This window comes from Falco biarmicus, chromosome 8, assembly GCF_023638135.1.
Source record: "Falco biarmicus isolate bFalBia1 chromosome 8, bFalBia1.pri, whole genome shotgun sequence".
NCBI classification, from domain to species: domain Eukaryota; kingdom Metazoa; phylum Chordata; class Aves; order Falconiformes; family Falconidae; genus Falco; species Falco biarmicus.
The window spans coordinates 20,548,416-20,567,870 of record NC_079295.1 but is presented as its reverse complement, the minus strand read 5'-3'; the positions used below and the strand labels follow the sequence as shown (position 1 = coordinate 20,567,870).

General features: G+C 42.7%; 1 protein-coding gene across 5 annotated transcripts in view; it reads right to left on the bottom strand.

Moving 5' to 3' along the window:
- SP3 (Sp3 transcription factor) overlaps positions 1-19,174 on the bottom strand; it is a 36,991-nt gene extending 17,817 nt beyond the window's left edge. The window contains exons 1-4 of one of the 5 annotated variants that reach the window (XM_056350439.1): positions 18,278-19,171; positions 17,829-17,953; positions 17,534-17,650; positions 5,831-7,193 (exon numbers count right to left, since the gene is read on the bottom strand). In XM_056350439.1, coding sequence (XP_056206414.1) covers positions 5,831-7,193; positions 17,534-17,650; positions 17,829-17,953; positions 18,278-18,284 — 1,612 coding nt within the window. In that variant the 5' untranslated portion in view covers positions 18,285-19,171. Of the gene's footprint in view, positions 1-5,830; positions 7,194-9,687; positions 12,639-17,533; positions 17,651-17,828 lie in introns of those variants that run through there. The other 4 variants (XM_056350438.1, XM_056350437.1, XM_056350441.1 and 1 more) reach the window with 4 other exon arrangements.
- Between the last annotated feature and the right edge of the window lie 281 nt (positions 19,175-19,455).

Genomic DNA, 19,455 nt, shown 5'->3' with positions numbered 1-19,455 from the left:
CTAGGATCCTGGTGAGCATTCCTGGCATTATGAAAAGACTGCCCTGTCCTTCGTAGAAACTTCAGATACTTTTTATGAGCGAGATACACTGAGAAGTTAGCTTGAGAGATCAGAACCAAAGTACCTGATCCTGCCAGGAGGTTCAAAAGGCAAAAAAACTGCACAGAACCTGAAACAATGGACCTAAAGTGCTGAGACTGCAGAAAGACAGAAGATGAGTTTCCAGCCTTCTTTTTAAGTTGAAGCTGTACTGGAAATAAAATCCCTTGATTCTTTCACTTCATGGATACTTGCCATACATCCCCACAGGTGTGAGAGTCTTCCTTTTGCTTCAGGAGTATCTTGTAAGAAGGGTATTTGAAAAATTGAAAAAGGAATGAGTACCTGAAACTGGATAATGTATTCTTTTGTGAACATACCGAGGATATCTGAGCCCAAGATAACTCAGGTTAACCTCCTTAACCTTGAGAATCTAAGTTGCATCACCAGACACTAACCATATCTGACAGAATATTCACTGAAGAATGACATACATACAACAAAGTTTCTGCTCACCACCATGGGCTGTAAGAAAATGAGCTGTTTCTAAACACAGAGCAGAAAAGCACATGAAGTACAGACACAGAGGGAGGATGCAACAGCTCAACCTTGTCAAGAATTTGAAGAAAAAAATGCAATTCTATTCCACAGCAGTAGATACTGCATTAAAAAAAAAAACCAACCAGAGTAGGTAACTAAAGTTATGCAAACTTTTTTACACTTGAAGTAAAACAGTTTACTATATACTGTTCTAAGCAAGATTGCAAAATGCATACAAGCATGATCGTCTAATTCTTCCACAATTTAACTTCCTTTGAAAATTATGAGAAGAGAAGGAATGCAATTTAAGCATGAGCAAACTGTTTACACAAGATTAGTACATAAATAGCTCTAATCTCTGCATTCACTTAAAATTTGCCAGTTTCCAACTTAACTTTTTGTATCAAAAATAAAACACTGGGGAAGTTTTTAACTATTATTACTTTACAACATGCAAACTAAACCTCAGGTGTAAATGGGACAGTGCAAGACAGATGTTCTCAAATGAAAATATTTACATAACATCATTGCTTCAGTTTACTTCATGCATTTCCTAAGACTTTATTTAATGATCAGATTCAATTTCATAATACCATGCCCTTCTCTCAAAAGCTTGGTATAAAGAATGCCTTAGAAGGGAGAGCTGCATACCTGAAATTAAAATCAATAAGATTAAAAACTGGAACTCAGAAAGAAAGAGAAAAAACTAAGTTGTCTAATACTGAAAACCAGCCAAAACTTTTATAAAGTTCTAGATGGCAGAAGAAAGCTATGCTTTAAGTAGCATTCTGCACTACTTTCCCAGAAGCATTAAAACATTGAAAAAACCAGCCCTGCAAGTAGAACTGTAAATGTTCCATTTTTAATTTTGTTTGTTTGGGGGTTTAGACTTTTACCTAACAGATGTCAGGCCAAAGCCCCACAAGATGCCAGCAGATGAAAGACAAGCTGTCACTTGAGCAACTATTTACCTTGAAAATTGTCAGCCAATTTTTTGGCCAAATTTAGAATAGCTGAATTACTTCAGCATGACAAAGACTTCAGGTTATGGCAGGAATGGTATGAAGTCCCCACCACAACCAACCACTCCCACTGTCCATAAGCTGGTATAAGTTGATCAGCAGGCGTGATTGTAAACTTCAGTGGTAGCAGGCCCATGAGTCCATTAAGTAGCTGTGAATACTCCTGCAGAGGAGGAGCTGGGAATAAAGATTTAGGAATTAATCCTCGATTTTGCAGTGGCACATCGCGTCAACTCTTGAAAGGAATCCCTTTGACTTTATTCCAACTGCAGACCAACCTGTAAAAGTGTTTGTAGGGTTTTTTATTTTTAAGTAAATGAATCTTCCAGCTGAGTGTTTCCAGGTTGATAAGCAGCAAAGCCCCTTCTTGAGCCAATGCTACCTTCTTTCAGTTCACTCGCTAGTTTCTTCAGATGCTACTGGAATAGCCAAAAGTAGTATTAAAAAAAATAATAATGTATCCGGCATCTTATAAAAAGTTAAGCAACCTAGATAAGACCTGGTAAAATTGCCTTTTTTTCAAGAAATAATCAATCCAAAATTATGATTCAGTACAGTAATAAATTAGCTGAGACACTATTACAATTAGGTTTTGATTAACACTGTTAAGTCTCTTTTGTCTGGACAATGAGTTTAGGGGAAAAAAATAATCCAGTAACTTAATAGTTCTTTCAAATTGACAAAACTTACAGAATCCACCTGAAAACCAAGTCAATACATTTCAGTACCCTGTATTTCTCCAAAAGGAATGCTATTTTACATGAAATGTTTGAAGAAGAAATCTATAGACTTGCTAATAAAATTAAATACCTTTCTTGAACAGTTAAGCTGCTAAAAAGTGATGTGAGCCATGTGTGTAATGGCTCTTTTTGTAACACACACAATGCAGTATTTTATTACAAAATGCCAACAAGAGGAGTAGATTACTAGAGAGCTTTCTCAGGTTTAATTTCCTCTCAAGAACAGATGACTGAAGCCAGAACACAGGTGAGAAAGATACTTCTTTGCCCATGTTTAACACCTAGATACTATTTGATCTAGCTTTTCGTTTTGAAAAACAATGCTGAAGAAAGTTTTGGCTATGACTAACCAATACCCTTCCCTGCACCACAAGACAACACTAAGCACAATGAGGAATATGAAGTCTAATAAACATTCTATGGTAAGCTCAGCCAATGCTTTTCAGAACAAACTCAGTGCAGTGGAAGTCTGCGTATGTCCACCTCGTAAAGCGGACAATTTGGTAGAAGCACAATTACTGGACATTTTTCAAAGAAAACTGTACAGTTACTGGACAAAGCTATTAGCTTTGTATTAGGGTTATGATGACTTTCCATTATGTAAACAAAATGTAGGACCTAGGTAAAGAAATTTTTTCCTCTCACATACTCACAAGAACAGTAAAGATATCCTCTGCTGCTTACTTCAGAAGTGAGGTTTGGAAGAACACCTCTCACACAATGGGCTGTAGCTACCAAAATCTAAAACCTAACACACAGTCGTCACAGCTACACAGCTAACACAGCAATCTATGTATTTGGACCCATCTCTGACCCAAGACTAGGAATATGTTATTTTTATTTTTGCCTCAGGTAGAAAAGTTTTGCTAAATGAAAACAGGAAATACAACCCAACTGTATTTGTTATGAAGTGCATTATCTGGGTTGGGGCGAGAAAATACAGGGAAACCCTTCTTACCTTGCCTACCTCTCAGCCTTTAGCTTTTAACTTCTCTCATTCTGCTGTCCCTTCCGCATACCTTCCTCTTTCAGTTTAAGACTAAACTGTTTTTCCTCATTTGCAGATCAGAAGAGCAATGTACCTTTGACTGCAAAAGATTTTCCTATAATTTCATTATCTGCTTCCAACTGCATAATTATTGTTCAACCTGAAGAAAGGGTGCCATACCATATTGTAAGGGGTTATAAATAAAAAGGGGAGGAACATCACTGAAAAAGATTCTTTCAGACAACTTCTATATAGACAAAATAGGAGATGCATATGGAAAAGACACCGAAGGTCAATCAAGAAAATTCAGTCTGATTCTGTTAGTTAGAAGCAGTTTCACATTGATCATTACTTTGGAAAAGTGAGGTTTTTTGTAACATAAAGGAGGGACCAATTAAATTCTCCCCAAATCTAGGGGATGGCAGTTTTAATACCTTCCAGTCCATTTACTACTCCTAGACAAGTAGGAAAAATGTCACTATAAATCTCCACCCTATCTTTAATACAACCAGGTGTTTATAGCTATTCATTTCAGGCAATAGTTTCTGATATTAATCTACTGCTTCTGCCTATTTAATCACACTTCATATATTCCATTTACTCTCTTCCCTTCCCATGTGAAACTCCTCACAGGAAAATACAGTTAAGGAATGCCTGATGGAACTCCCTTGCATTTTATTATGAACCACCATTAAAATACTCTCAAGGACCATCAGACAAACTAATACACACAACAAGCTCAACTTCTTTTTCATGCATCTTATCTTTTGGTTCTTCTCTCCTTTTCCCTTCCTTCTTTCTTCTTAAGTTTCTGCTATGCTACTCCACAAGCAATAAAATCAGTTACATGATCCTACACCAAATATAAATCTCAGAAATAAGAAACTCTCAATCTCTTATTTCACATTAGCCGCAGAGCCCTTTTTCCAAGAGTTAGATTCTGTATCTGAGTTTAGCTGTATTATCATGTACAATACATGCTTTTTGTTACTGATGTCTATGCCTACCTAATGATGTCCTCACGGGTAACAACACGTGATGGAAACAAACCCAGATGTTCTGTGGTCACTGGAAATAAAAAATTTAAAAATCCAGACTACTCAGCAGAGCAAATGCTGTGAGCAGCAACTCATCTGTTTGGTGCGCATGTTGCCTACAAGCCAATGAAGAACAGGCTTATCTAGATCTAGGTCTGGGTAACTTTGCCTTGGTAAGTCCTAATACAGAAGTAACTTTCAAAACAAGATTAACTAAAAAAACATCCCAGATTATTTTAAATTCAAAAGGGAAAGCAAGCTTCCTGACATAGAATATACCAGTATCAATATCTATGTAAGTATCATAATCAGTAGGCTTTTGAAACAAACCCAATTCAGCAGCTCCTCTAGGCATTTTCACTTAACATTGCATTCCTCTTACATGCTTAAATAGGCACACAATACAAAACATTTATGTTTTACTTAAACATTTATGCTTCAGTATCTTAATGAACCAGAACCTTGGATCACATGATTATAGTAAAGCAGTCAGTCCCAAGCTAATTTTTTCAACAGATCCTTCCCAAATCACCTCTACCGCTCACTCAGCCTCTTCTAACTAGCCTGGGCACAACCCAACAATGATGAGATTAAATGGCTTCTGGTACAGCAAAACGTCCTGAACCTCAATCACCCCTTACTCTTTCTTTTAGGTAGCTACGCCCTGAAATTTAGAATGCATTGTATCAAATTTACCAAAAATAAACAGGCACATTTATTTTTTCTTACACTAAGAAACACCTACTTTAAGAAAACTGCCTTTCTTCTCTGCTTACAGAGATAAAACACACTGTGAAGTTTATCATTAACAGCAGTACATTCTGAAACGCAATGTAATTAAGTAGTACTGGAAATTCACATATGTTCTTAAGCACAGCCTCCATTTTGATATTTACATGCTCGTTTCACTTATGCATTTTGTACATTGTAGTTACACTGATATTAATTCAGTCGGAAACAAATTTAACAAAACAGCAGATGAATACCACCTCAGGGGGCCTGAACATCTTCAGAGGGAAAAAAATGGTATCAACAGAAATATTTGTATTTTCCATGAAAACTTCATCTATTCAGAACTGGGAACAATGAGGTAATGCTAATGATACTGCTGCCTTAGAAGACTGGTAGTTGATAGATTTCCCCCTTCTCTATTTAGTATGCAGATCTTCTGCATGGTAAGACTTATAAGTGCTGATAAACCCTGTACTAGAAGTGCTGTTAACTAATATGACCAGTTGGGAGTTACAGGAGCTTACACTAAAAGAAGTGAGGTGGGACTACGTTTTACCATTACAGTGGTTTCTAATGCAATAGTAGTTCAAAATAAAATCTATCATCACTATGTTTAACCCCCTGTATTTTGTAGGCTTCCACAGCAAGACAATAATGTTACAATTATCACTAAACCAACTACATGCAATAATGAAACAAAATTTTCTGCAAAAAAATGAATAAAATAAATACCTGCAGGACTGCCAGCATTTTCTCCTTGATGCAGCTGAATACCAGCAGAATCTATAGAGTTTACTGTAACTGTCTGTAGATTTGGCAATTGAGCAGTGCTTAGACTAACTGGAGTTGACGTCAACGCCCCACCTGCTGCAACTTGACCAAGAGTGAGAGTCTGCACAGGGGTTAGAGTTATTTGTTGACCAGGTGCATTCTGAATTTGCAAGTTCTGCAAGTTCTGAACTCCTTGCACTTGAAATGTCTGCCAGGTTATCTGCCCAGAAGGGGTCACTGTTTGTGCCTGAATTAAAAAAGTTCCAGGATTCAGCTGCAGTTGAAGGTTTTGAAGAGCCTGATGAGATACGCTTTGACTTGCTTGCACACCATGGATTGTCTGTTGCGCAATACCTTGTACAATCTGGGCTTGACTGGTTGGCTGCTGAGACTCTTGAAGCTGTATGTGTTGTACAATTGGCTGTGCTGTGGAGACCTGAATATTCTGAGCCTGTGTGTCATCAGAGACTGATGTCTGGATGTAATTTCCCTGAAGATCAGAACTATGAACTTGACCACTAGTTGTGGTCAAGTTGTTTGCATTTTGTTCCAATATACTTGAACTGTCTATGGTAACGGGCAATTGTGATGAAGATGATGTTGGCACAAATAAGTCATTATCAGTGGCGGTTTCTGTAATTTCAGGAGAAACTTGCTCACCAGTCCTTTCAGAAGTATCTGAACTATCCATGGCCTGTCCAGTATTTATCAAGTGCCCATCTGCATTAATGCCTGCTGTCATGGTTTGAGAACCACTGCCAAGTCCCAGAGAATCTAGATCAACACTATTGATGGGTACAAAAGTAATATTTCCTGGCAGTCCAAGAGGGACATTAGCAACAACTTGTGCTTGGCCAGGGAAAGATGAACCACCAATTGCGACTCCCTGAACCTGGACTTGACCAGATTGTGATAAGATATTCTGAATATTAGCTGAAGGTGTTCCAGAGGCAATGATGGCTTGATTAGAGCCAGGAATGATCTGAATTTGACCAGTTTCTTGATTTATACTGCTATTATCAGAAGAGGCTGCAAAGCCAAGTTGAACCTGTTGACCATCCGCTGTCTGGATCTGGGGTATTACTTGGTATTGTACGTTAGACACTGTACCATTCGACGAATCTGATCCTGGTGCAACAGAAAAGATTTGTTGATTTTGCAAACTCTGAATAGGAAGGACATACTGCCCACTTGAAGTTACTGTGGCAGCACCTGGAATCTGTACTATATTACCAGCTTCATCCTTTATAGTGGCAGGAGCTGCAGACAAGACCTCCCATCTATTTGGAGTTGCTGTTAATTGCACAGAAGCCAAATCCCCTGTCTGAATAAAAAGAAAAAAGACAAGAGAAAATTAAAATGAGACATACAGACTATATGCTAGAACAGTCATGCAATTCAATGCTAGAGATTGATGTACTACTGGAAAACATGCAGTGGAGCCCATATGAACAGCAGCAACTGGATTAGAAATATGAAATACGGATTTTGTAAGCGAGCTAACGCCTAAGTCAGGGTAACCAACCTGTGGGTTGAGAGCTGCATGTTGCTCACAAGCAGGTCAAATGCAGCTCCTGTGCCATGGCTACGTCAGGTGACCAGCAGCAGGGTTATTCTGGTGTGGGGGCTGCTGGGTAATCCAAATCCCTGGTAGTGGGAAGAAGGGAGCTGGCAGAGGCTGCTGGAGCTCTCATTACCAGGTTACCCTGAAACTCAGTTATGCTCTTTACCTAGCCTGGCACCTATCGCACAGAAGTGGAGGAATCGCCATGAAGTTAGTGTCACCTGTATCTCCTGGAGCTCCACTGCCTTTTGACTCATATATGGTATAGATATGTACTGACTCTCAGCAGTACAGAGAGTGTTAAGAGGTCACTTAGTCACACAGTTGGGAAGACTGGATACCTCAGTTTAAGTTACGCATAATACAAAGTCCTAGTATTTATAAGCTTATATGAGTTACTGTTTCACTACAGAAGATGACCTCTAAACGAAGGATTTTTACACAGTTGTATTAGTCATACGTACCTGGGGGGTGGGGGGGTGGGGGGTCAGGAATCTATCTTCATTAAGTTGGAACAATAGAAAAGGTCAATGTTTCAGAATAGACCCCCCAGACGGTTAAAGATTAAAGAATCTAAGGACTGATGTAGTATGCTTGTTTCTTATTCAGTAAAGAAAAGGTAAATTGCACTTACCTTTCTTTACCAAAGCAAGCTTTTTCAGAATAGAGTGTTAAGAATTAGATTTAACATCTTCCAATGCTTAGCACAGATTTGTGTAGTCAGCCAACCTCGTACTGTAAATAACCATCAATCTAAAAAAGATGTAGTTAAGTTTCTCCTTATCTGTTTAACGGCACTACAGTAAACCAATGGAATACTTGATATACTTGATATAAACTTGATATTTAGCAACAATTAAGTAACTTGTCTTACAACTCATTCAGCTCTGTGAAACAGATTTGGCTCTTTGGCAGAGTCCACAGGACACACGAAAAAGCTCTAGTTTGTCCTTCTGCACTGATCCTGTGATCACTCCTGGCAGGGAAGTTACAGGAGCATATCGCAGCCTCCTTCTGATGCTGCACTCCGCACTCTGACTTCCTTTAGAATAAAACCTGGATATGCAAAATACAGCACACAGCTTATTCTTCCCTAACATGGCATTGAGACGTAACCAGCCTGAATGAATCCATCCTGAGGCATGCATCTGAGTGAATTCAGTTCACAGTGTAGGCTGGGACTTTGCTAGTTTCACTTTCCTTTTAGGAACTGTGACATGAAAATGTTTACATGTACAAGAAAAATACTCTTTTTAAGTCTGAGTACTTAATTAGAGAAAGTTTTACTGTGCTTGGCAAGCTTCAATTCCAATAAGGAAACACATATCTTGGTTCTAAATTCCTCTCAAAAGCTGTACAAATAAAAATTGCAAATAAAAAAAGCATGCTAGCCTTCTTTTGCCCTCAAAGATATAATCTTTCAGCTAGAGTTTATTAGTGAATAGATACAGCATCACCAGAACAAAACAAATTGTATGGCCTTAATGCTTCAAGGATCAGAAAGATAAAAAGGAGTAACAGTAATTCCATTTTATTATTTTCTTTTCCTCTTTAGCCTTTCGATTTAAATAACATATTTAAATCCTTCAGTCTTTCAATCTTATAATTTATGAGATTAGAAAAAAATGCAATATTCCATATCATACCATCTTACCTAGTAAAAGGCAAAAAATTCCATTCTCCTCTGCTACCACATTAGCTTTAGACACTTGTGTTTAATGTTGTTTACACATAAGTACTGGTTGCTGAAATGCTGCTAAGAAAGTTCGTTAAGTACTCAATTCACTAGTATATAAATACTTATTAACTGAAGGTTTTATAAAGTATCAAAAGACCCATAAAAGTCATGGGTAAACATCAATCAGAAAATACCAAAAGCAAAAATGTGATTGTTGTATGCTTAATGTGTGTCATTATAAATGTATAATATAATTTGCTGATAGTATCTGTTAGAACAAGAGAGAAATTGAAAGTAATGGGAACCATTACAAGTCTGATGTAATTTCTCACTGATTTAAGACTATGTACAAGCAAATGCTGAATGTTTAGGTTATACCTGGACTGACCTAATACGCAATAGTATGTCTACTCATACATACATGAGTATCCTCCACAGAAATAGTTCAAAGGCAACCTGTCTCCTTCATGATAGACCTACATGATTATTGTCCTCCCTCCCCAAACACATGTTGATTTCCATATTGCCACTCAATGGCTTTTGCCCTTTTCATGTCAGACACCCATCTCTCCTCACCTTTTTATGATCTAATGACATCTTCCCTCAAATCATGCTTTGTAAGGGTTTTAGCTCAACAGACCATTCTTTTAGTACATGCACTTGCCAGTCCATGGAGAAGTTCAGGGTAGTCATGCATGTGGATATGAAGCTATTGCTACACATGGTACGTGAAATGCCTGTTACTCACATGTTGCTCTTACAGCTGGCTGTATCAGACACTACCAGATGAATCATGAGAAGGGAGGGGCAAAAAGAGGGTGAGTCTTCCAAGAAGCTATCTGGCAGCTATCAAAATTACTAGTATTAAAGCATGAAAACCCCTGTATGGTAATGAATATTTGAAGATGGTCTCAACCTAAACTCTCATCAACCTGTCATAACAAGCTTGACTGTTACACTCTTTCTCAAAGTCTGCTGAGCTAGTAGGACATTTCTTAGACTCCTTTTCCTACTAAAACAAGCAGTAACCTTTCGCTGTGTCCTCAAGCTATTAAGCATTGCTGTAGCAACTCGAAGTTCTACCACTGATGTACAAGCAGCAACATCTACAGCCCACTCACTTACTGATCTTTAAAGCACAGTTGTAGTAGACCAGAGTTTGTTTGCTGTCTCCCAGCCATCTGTGAAAAATACTTAAGAGGTCAGAGATAAAGCAACAGCTATTTTCCTTATCAACTGATACTCAGACAACAGTTAGTTGGAAACTGCTCCTTTAAGAAATGGCTTAACGGTTGCAATCCAAAGGCTCTGTGTCAAGAGGAGGGGACAAAGATCTGAGGAAAGTTCAGCTTTAGCAGTACTCAGCCAAGGAGGACAGAACAGGAAGCAATGAGGAATTCACTGGAAGCAGTATCAGGAAACAAGAGAGACGGGAGCAAAGCAAAGAGAGTAGCTGGCACAAGGCATGGGAAGAATTAAAATCAAATGATACCACCACCTGAAGAACAGTTAAGTACCACCAAAGAGTGGAAACAACCACCTCCCTTCAGCCTGTCTTTTGATTCTTTAGCAGGCTTTGTATAATTTCCAGTGGGTAAAATAAGATCTCTCTAAGCCAAAATTCCCATCCCTGAAGAATAAGGGGTCATGATAAATAAAAAATCTAGTAATTGTCTTTTTCACTTTATTCAGAGAAAATTAAAGCAACATTAAGTCAAATGTGGAAGGATATAAGAGGAATGCATACAGAAGATAAAATACCTTTAAAAAGTGATCTAAACCATATTGAGGGATGAGACTTGAGTTGAAAAAAATAAAACATCCTTCACCAAAGCAAAACAGGAAAGGGGAGAAACACCCCTGTAAGAACTGGTATATGTTGTAGGCACCTACATTTCAACATGCCAGATGTGATCAACTGGACACATGCCATTACCCATCAGTATTTTATTGCTAAAGAACCACCACACGTTTATCTGTGCTGGTCTATTGTGGACTGCTTTTTGCTGCACTTTTCAGAAAGTCACTTTTGCCCCATTTAGTCCTGGAGCAAAAGCATCAGCAAAACAAGCAGAGGTGGCCAGATAATGAGTCACGAGCTCCTAAACATTTAAAAATCACATACCTAATGAAGAAGATTGGCCAGTGTCTCATCCAAATTGTTGTTTTATGAAAGAGTTAGGGCTCTAATGCATGAGTTTAATACCATGTGTTTACTAAGCTACAGTAAACTATCTGTGCATTCTTAGGTCATTACAGATGTAAGATAAAATGCACTTGCTTCAACTCTCTCATTAAGGTATGAGCTAATACATTCTATCTTGTATTTGCCACAAGTTAAAAACATGTTCAAGATCAGTCACTGTGGTTCAGATGACACAAAGCTGCTTGTTAAGGCAAATTAACTCTGTTGCATGTTTCAGTCCTCTGCCAATGAAGCCACTTAATTCAGAGAAATACACTTGCCCAAATCAAAAGTTTAGAGAGAATCAAAGAATGTTTCAGGTAAAAAGTATTACCTGGGGCTGCTTAAAATGTTATTTTACAAGACAATTCCAATCCAGTGAAATATATTTAAAATTTAGTTGTGTCTCATTTAAGGAATGTCTACATCTTTTTGCTTGAGATGGACAACTGGACCCAAAACTTTAATAGCTTGTTTTTAATCAGAAGTTCAGAACATGTCTATAAATTAAGACTATAAAACATCCCTGACATTAGTAGAAACAAGAAAGATGCAATATTAAGGAATGAGACATGAAAACAAGGGGGCACTTTTAACTGTATTGTAAGTAACTTCATTTATTAATTATTAATCTATATATGTGTATTAATCCCCATATAACTGCATACCAAACTATAATTCTGCATAGAGTTTTGTGTGAAATGGTTCATTTTCCTTGTGCCTTCAAGTCAGATGCAGAAGGCTCTACCAAATCATCAAGAAGAACAAGAAAGAGAACCTGGGGCCAGTCAGCCTCAACTTGATCTTTGAGAAGGCAATGGAACAAATAACCTTGAAAATAACTTCCAAAAACTCTTGGGGAAAAAAAAAAAAAAAAGAAAAAAAAGATGGTGATCAGAAGCAGTCAGCCTAGACTTGGGAAGGAGAAATAATGCTTATTTAACTAACCTGACAACCTTCTACGATGAGATGACTGACTTGGTAGATGGGGTTAGACAGGGGATATTATTTACTACTACTTTAGTCAGGCTTTTGAACCTGCCCCCATAACATAAGAAGAAATTTTTTTATTATTTTTTTTTACAGTAAGGGTGATCAAACACTGGAACAGGCTGCCCAGAGAGGTTGTGGAATTCTCCATCCTTGGAGATACTCAAAACCCACAAGACAAAGTCCTGAGCAACCTGCTCTTGTTGATCGTGCTTTGAGCAAGGGGGTTAGACCAGACAATCTCCAGAGATTCTTACTAGCCTCAACTGTTCCATGGTATCTTACACTTACTAGTGTTTAAATATCAGAAAGAGAACTTTTTGGTTTATGCTGTCTTTACATACGTAAGTGTTTTAAAACATATATTTTCTTACTTTCTCTAAAACTGTAACAAGAAATGAAACAGAAATTTTTAAGGACATTCTTAAAGCACCTGTAAAAGAACTTCTACACTTGGTTCTGATCCAGCCCTAGGAAGACATAATTGGAATGCAAAAATCAAAGAACATTTTAAAAGGTGAGCTTCTGGACAGCAGCAGGAAAAATATACTTAGGCACTACATTCAACCTGAAACTTCTCTGTTCTGCAAAAGTATAAAACAGAGAAGCAAGACAATACCAGGCAGACTTTTCAATGGTGGCTGAACACACTCTGGTGCATCTGTTCACATCCAGAAATGTAGCATCAGGAAGCTGTATTATCATCCATAAAGGAGAAAAAAGATGTCAGAGTAACTCTGAGCTTCCTCAAAACCATCATACAGGCCAGAGAACTGAGAAGTATGGACAACCCTGACACATGGCATTCATCCATATTTTTGCCTAGCAGAAAACATGGAATTTAAAATGCCTTCATACTTCTCTGTCCTATCAGCACTATTACCATTTCCACCTAAACTGAGGTTAAGCTACTTGCATCTCAGATGGTTGAAGCACTGTTCTGAAGCATAAACAAACTGGAATCCCACATTTTCATTAAATTCCGTGAAGCACTGAAACTAAATTCTAAAGCTCCAGATATGCCAAAGCAGTTTTACAACACTCAACCTTTATTTGTAAAAGATACAAATGCTTTGTCTACAGCAGAGAAACGATACTCATCTTCCCCGCGCATTGCTAGTTATTAACCTCTCCAAATGTTTTCCACATATAGTTGGTAAGCAATATTCATTCCCCCCTGCTTTTTTTGCACTTTTTTTTTTTTAAGACTAAAGAATCAGTGCAGCCTGCAGTGCACTAGATGCAACTACATACTACAACTGGGGCAGTCACTTCTGACAGTTCCCATTCTTCGACTTTCTCAGCCAGCCTGCCACTTTTCACAATTCACCCGCCTTCCAGCCCTCCCACCCCATCCTCACATGAGTCTTGCACTGTATCCTCACCTATGCAAGTCATGCCCAGCACAAGAATGGCCCCTGGAGCATGATAGTTAAGACAGTGTCTTTAGCTTTGCATTGCAATGAAGAGAACATAAATAACTGATTATCATCTCAACTTTGTAGCTTCTTAAACAGTCATCTGACCATGAGACAACCGTATAACTGACCATCAAGACTCTGACCTAAATTTCAGAATCCTCCTCTTCTGTCTTCTCCCCTACGCACAGCTCTGCCATCTTCTGCTTTGCTTCTTTTTACCAAATGCTAAAATCTTTGCTGATGTTTAAACTGGAATGAAACTACAGAATATTTATAACTAGACGAAAAAGAATCCTAAACATGAAACTTTAAAGTAGAATTATTAGTCAATGGCAAACAATGAAAAAGCAAGACCCAAACTAAAACTTCTCAGACTTTAAATTCCCAAGAGAAAGAAAGCCATCCAGAGAAGTCAAAACATACGAGCAGTCATTCTAGGTCATATCATCCCAGCAAGGCTTTAACACATAACATCTGGCAGCAATATTCAAGGGGAAGTTTCCATGGCAAGTGTTTGAACCAACCATGGATGCAGCAGTATGGCAACTGAGGAAAAGATTCTCAGCTAAGGAAGCCATAAACTCAAGGCCACCTACATTAAAACCAAACACCAGCAGGCAAAACACAAAGCACCTGTCAGGTAATTGTAGGCAAATAAATCACTGTGTCAAAGCCTAAGCTAAAAGACTGCAATCTCCATCAACATACATAGATGACATCAGCAGTAATGGCTGCTAGTACTTTGTCATCCAAAAGTAAATACAGCTCTAACTAGAATCCACAGCCAAGCTGAAAACCTTGTGGACTACAGGCAGCCCGCCCAGTTCATTGACAGGATGGAAGGAAGGAGAGGGCTGAGTTTAGTTGTCAACAGCCTTTTTCACTTGCTTTCCATACCAAGCAGTTGCCACTTTCATTACTCTTTTTATTTTCACACTAATACTTTCACTGGCATAAAGTGGCATCCACTTCAACAGCAGGCTTGCATTCAGATACCAACACAGAATCATAGAATAATTTCAGTTGGGAAGGACCTCTGAAGGTCATTTGACCCAACCCCTGGGCTAAAAGCAGGGCCAACTAGATTGCAGCAAACACAATCAGATTTGCTCCAGCTCTTCCCCAAATCCCAGACATGCAATATTCCCTGTGTTCCTATGGGAGTTTTGTTGTTGCTGTTGCTTTTAAATCATACTGCTGGTCCTTGGGGAGCAGCTGCAGCATACCATTTCAGCCAGGAGAGCAATATGCAATAACTGGCTAGCCTAGTATACTGGCTCCAGCCCTGCCAGTTCCTACCAAGCAAATGTCAGTAAAGCATTAACAAAATAACCCGAAAAACACAGCATCACTACCCCTATACATGCAAGCTCTTCAAACGCTTCTAAAAGGAAATGCCTAGTTTAACTTCTACTATCCATTTATATGGATTGAGAGTTCTACCAGACGTTCAGCAGTCAGAACTGCAATCTGGGTATAGAAGATACTGGGATAGGGCCGCCTCCCCATCACTGCATTAGGCACCATCACCCATACACAAATATCACACTGATTCAGCTATACTCCTGAGAAAGGGATGAGCATCACAAACCCCAGGAAGACAACATGCCTGTGTCCAGGCATATAGATTTCATTTTCCATATGAGTTATGAGGTACTTCCAATTTAAACCTTTTTAGTTCTTCCTTCTTCCACCCCCCGATAAGATACACTAACAGGACCAGAAAAAAAAATATCTTTATTGCACTAAATCCCTTTTGGCATTCTGTTTTTCACAAGGAATATATTTCAGGGACTTAAGTCCTTTCCCTCCCTTTATTAAGGTCATCTTAACTCCAGTGTCTAGTTCAGCTACTGTAAGTATCTTCTAAAATTTATATTTAGTTTCCACCCTAAATACTCTGAATCATTCAAGAGCTATGTTGTAAGAGTGTAAAAATTACCAGAATGCTATAAGCTAACTCACAGCAGATATGTAGGAGGGGCCTAGCTGTATGTATGAAAAGTAGTGAGTTTATATTCATATTCTGTTTTAACTAAGATTTTGGCTTCTCTTGAATTGCTTCCGCCTTGCCCTGAAAAGCCCCTTATAAATAAACATTACAACAGATGAATTTAACAGTAATAAAGAAGTTCTATTTCAAAATCACTTTGTCCATTTTGAACTATCAAGAACCATTTGTCCTGTACTAGCACCCAAGTACCCTGTCAGACCTAGCAATGCTCATGCTCGGTGACCAACCCATCCACAAGATGCACAATTCCAGCTTTAAAACAAGAAGAACCTTAAGGCAGAAATAGGAAAGCAAGCTATCATTTAAGCATTGTTCATTTCTCAGTATGTATGTTTATGCAAGAGACAGATCCAACATTCCAATTTTCAGCACTGTATGTATCTGGTATTACCAGTGAAATCTTAGAGGTATCAGGCATTTAACGTCTGGAAAGATTTTTAAAAACATACTGCTTAATAAATGTGTTCCGCAAAAAAGACACTTGAAAGGGGGTCAGAATCTTAATAATTTTCGAGCTCTGTCATTAGTCTGCAACCTGCTGCGTGACCTTAGACAACTATTTCGCTTCAGCTTCCCTTTATGTAAAGTAAGATGAAATGTACAGACGCAAAGTATTTTAAAGTTTAGCAGTCAAGTATTTAGTGAACTTAACATTAACATTAACCTTTTGACACTTGTTAAAAAGCTTGCCAAAGCCACTTTGTCCACCAGTGCAATGCTTTGCATTTTTTCTTTCTATTTGCAGAATCCTAAAAGCATACAAGGTGGTTGTACAGGAAATTTAAAAACCAAGATTTACAAACAAACAAACAAGAAACAGGGTGGTTTTGCTCATTTTAAAACTTTTTTGCAAAAATACATAAATAAATAGAATTGTAGATGTAATATATGTGCTCTCCCGAGGACCAAGGCCAAAAAAGACTTCATCTAAGACTAAGGCCAAAAAAAGACTTCATCATGTCATTTTAAAACACATTTTGGAACTCCCTTTTAAAATACCGATATTTTTAGGTATCAGTTATTTAGAAACGCACCATCTCTTATTTTTATGAGCATATGTCAACAAGAGAGTTTAGCTAGACCGATTAAGGAACATGTGAGCTTCCATTAGGCTTTTGTTATGGAGATTGTTAAACTCGCTTCAACAAGAATACATTTCTAGTCTGCAAGATCCATCTCATCACACAAGGTCACAAGGTCATCAAGGCTCCTTTCAGAGCCGACAGCACATGAGAGAGGACAGAAATTAGGTTTGCAATACGAGGGACTGCACGATAACTGCACCTAGAAAAAACAGCGTCGACAGAGGAAGCAGCTTTCCACCACCGCGTTCGCTCCTAAACAGCCATTTTACTTCTAACTACATCCTTCCCTACAGCCAGCCTTCATTTTGTGTTCCTGCCTGGGTGCGCAGCTCCAGGCTGGGAGCTAAGGAGAGGATACCGGGGGTGTGCTCAGGTGGAGGTGAGATGCCTCCCAGCCTCGCCGGGTGCCGAGCGAGCCGCTCCGGTGCCAGAGCCGGGGGAGGGAGGTTTCCCGCCTCCCCCCCGTTTTTGAAAGTAAATGAAGGCGCCGCTCCCAATGGCGGGGGAGGGGGGAGCTAGGCTCCCTCCTCCTCCCGGGAGCCCGGCTCCTCCTGGAGAGGCAGGGGAGCCCGGGGACCCCTCTCCTGGCAGGTCGGCCCTGCTATCGTCCCTCCCCCCGGGCGGGCAGTGCCGCGTGTCCCGTCCCTCCCCCCGGGCGGGCGGGCTGGCTGGCTGTGCTGTCTCTCCCCCCGGCAGGCCGTGCGAGAGCGGCGGGGCGGGCACTCACCGCTCCGGCAGAGTGAGAGGCAGCGGCGGCGGCGGCGGCCTCATCCTCCTCCGGCGACGGCGGGCCGATCTTGCTGCAGGTGGCCGCCAGCAGAGCGAGCGGTGACGGCTGAGCGTCCTACCCACAATGGGCGGGTTCAGGGAGAGAAAGTGGGTGGCGGTTAGTGCGGGACAGCGACCGGGCTCCTCGCAGACGCGCACACAGGAAGCGGCGGCGGCGGCACCGGCTCCCGCACCCGCTCACAACGTGTCACCCGGGGGAGGGGGGGAAGGGGCCCGGCCGGGCCTGCGCTTACCTGGGGGGCGGCCGCCCCGGCGGAGGCCGAGGCGGCGCCGTTGCCGTGCTGGAGATATTCGCTGTGGCTGCTGCTGTCCACGTCTAAGGCAGCCATTTCCTCTTGTTTCACGGGCTTCTCGGGAGCTGCGGGCACAGCGGGGAGGGGGAGGGGAGAGTCACTGACGGGAGCGATCACCCCCCTCCCTCTCCCTCCCTCCCTCCCCCCCCCCCCTAACCCCAGCGCTCCCCCCGCCCTCCCGCACGGAGCCCTCCTCCTCCTCCTCCTCCTCCTCCCCGTGCTGCTGCCCCTGCCCCTCTTCTCCCTCCTCCCCCTGCTCCTCCTGCTGCTGCTCTCAGTGCCGCTCTCGCCTCGCTCGCACACGGACGCTCCGGGGCCGGAGCGGGGACGCGCAGGGCCGGAGCAGGAGCAGGGAGCCCCGCGGGGCGGTTCGGTCGGTGCGTACGTACCGGTCATGGTGTGAGTGCGAGCGGCCGGCTGGCTGGCTGGGCGGGAGGCAGGCAGGCAGGCTGGCTGGCTCGCACACAGGCCCTGCTGGCTGGGGCTAGGCGGCTGCCGCCGGGGACATGCTTATTGTGCTCACGGGCTGAAGCGGCGGCGGCGGCCCGAGCCTACTCCGGGGTTTTTTTTCCTATTTTGATTGACGGTGCGGGAAAGCCGAAAGGTGGGGCTTGCAGCGGGAGAGGGGGCCCGGCCGACACCGCCGCCCGCCCGCCCGCCTGCCAGCCCGGAACTCCCGCCTACGCCCGCGCGCGCGCGCGCTCATTGGCTGCGCTTCGCCGCCGCCGTCGCTCGCACTGGCCGCCGGGCCTGCCAGTCACCCGCCAGGGGCGGTGGGGGCGCCCCATGCCGAGGCGGCTTCCTGTTTGCCAGGGCTTGTGCGAGGAACAATGAGCGGGACCCGCCGAGAGCCCGCGGCCTGCTCCGGCCCGGGCCCGCGCGGGCCCCGCGCCGCGGGGAGGCGGCCCAGCCGCCGCGCTACCCCGCCGCCGCCACTGCGCCGGGGCGACGCGGTCGCCGGGGCCTGGCCGCCCGCCCGCGCCGCAGGGGTCAGCGCAGAGGCACAGCTGCGCGGCGGCGCGCTCCCCCGCCCCCCCCCGTTCCCCCGCCGCGCAGGCGGCGCGGTGCGCCTGTGCCCGGGAGGCGCCGGGCTGGAGCCGCGCTCGTTTGAAATCTCCCTGGCGGGGGTATCACTCACGAGTGGCGACAGCCGCGGCTCCGGGGGGGAGGCCGCGCAGAGCCCTGCCCGCCGCCAGCGCTGCCGCCGCGCTTTGTCCCCGCCGGCGCTAAAATGTCGGCGCGCCTGCCCCAGGGGAGCCGGCCGCCCGGGCAGGCCGTGGCTGGCGGCCGCCCCCCGGTGCGGGACGGGGGCTGGGGTCAGCGGCGGCCCCTGGCTGGCGGCGCGTCCCGGCCCGGCGCCACGCCTCGGTGGCCGGCCCGCGGCCGTTGCGTAACGTGCTGGCTGCGGCGGGCTCGCACCTGGCTGCCCCGGCGGGCCGAGGCTGAAAAGCGCCATTGCCTCCTCTCTGAAACAAAACCCCTGGAGAGTCAGGCCGCAAGTGAGATTTTAAGGCGACCCGGCCTTCCGACGGGAGTGTCGGTGGTGACAACGTGCTGTGCTCGGGGC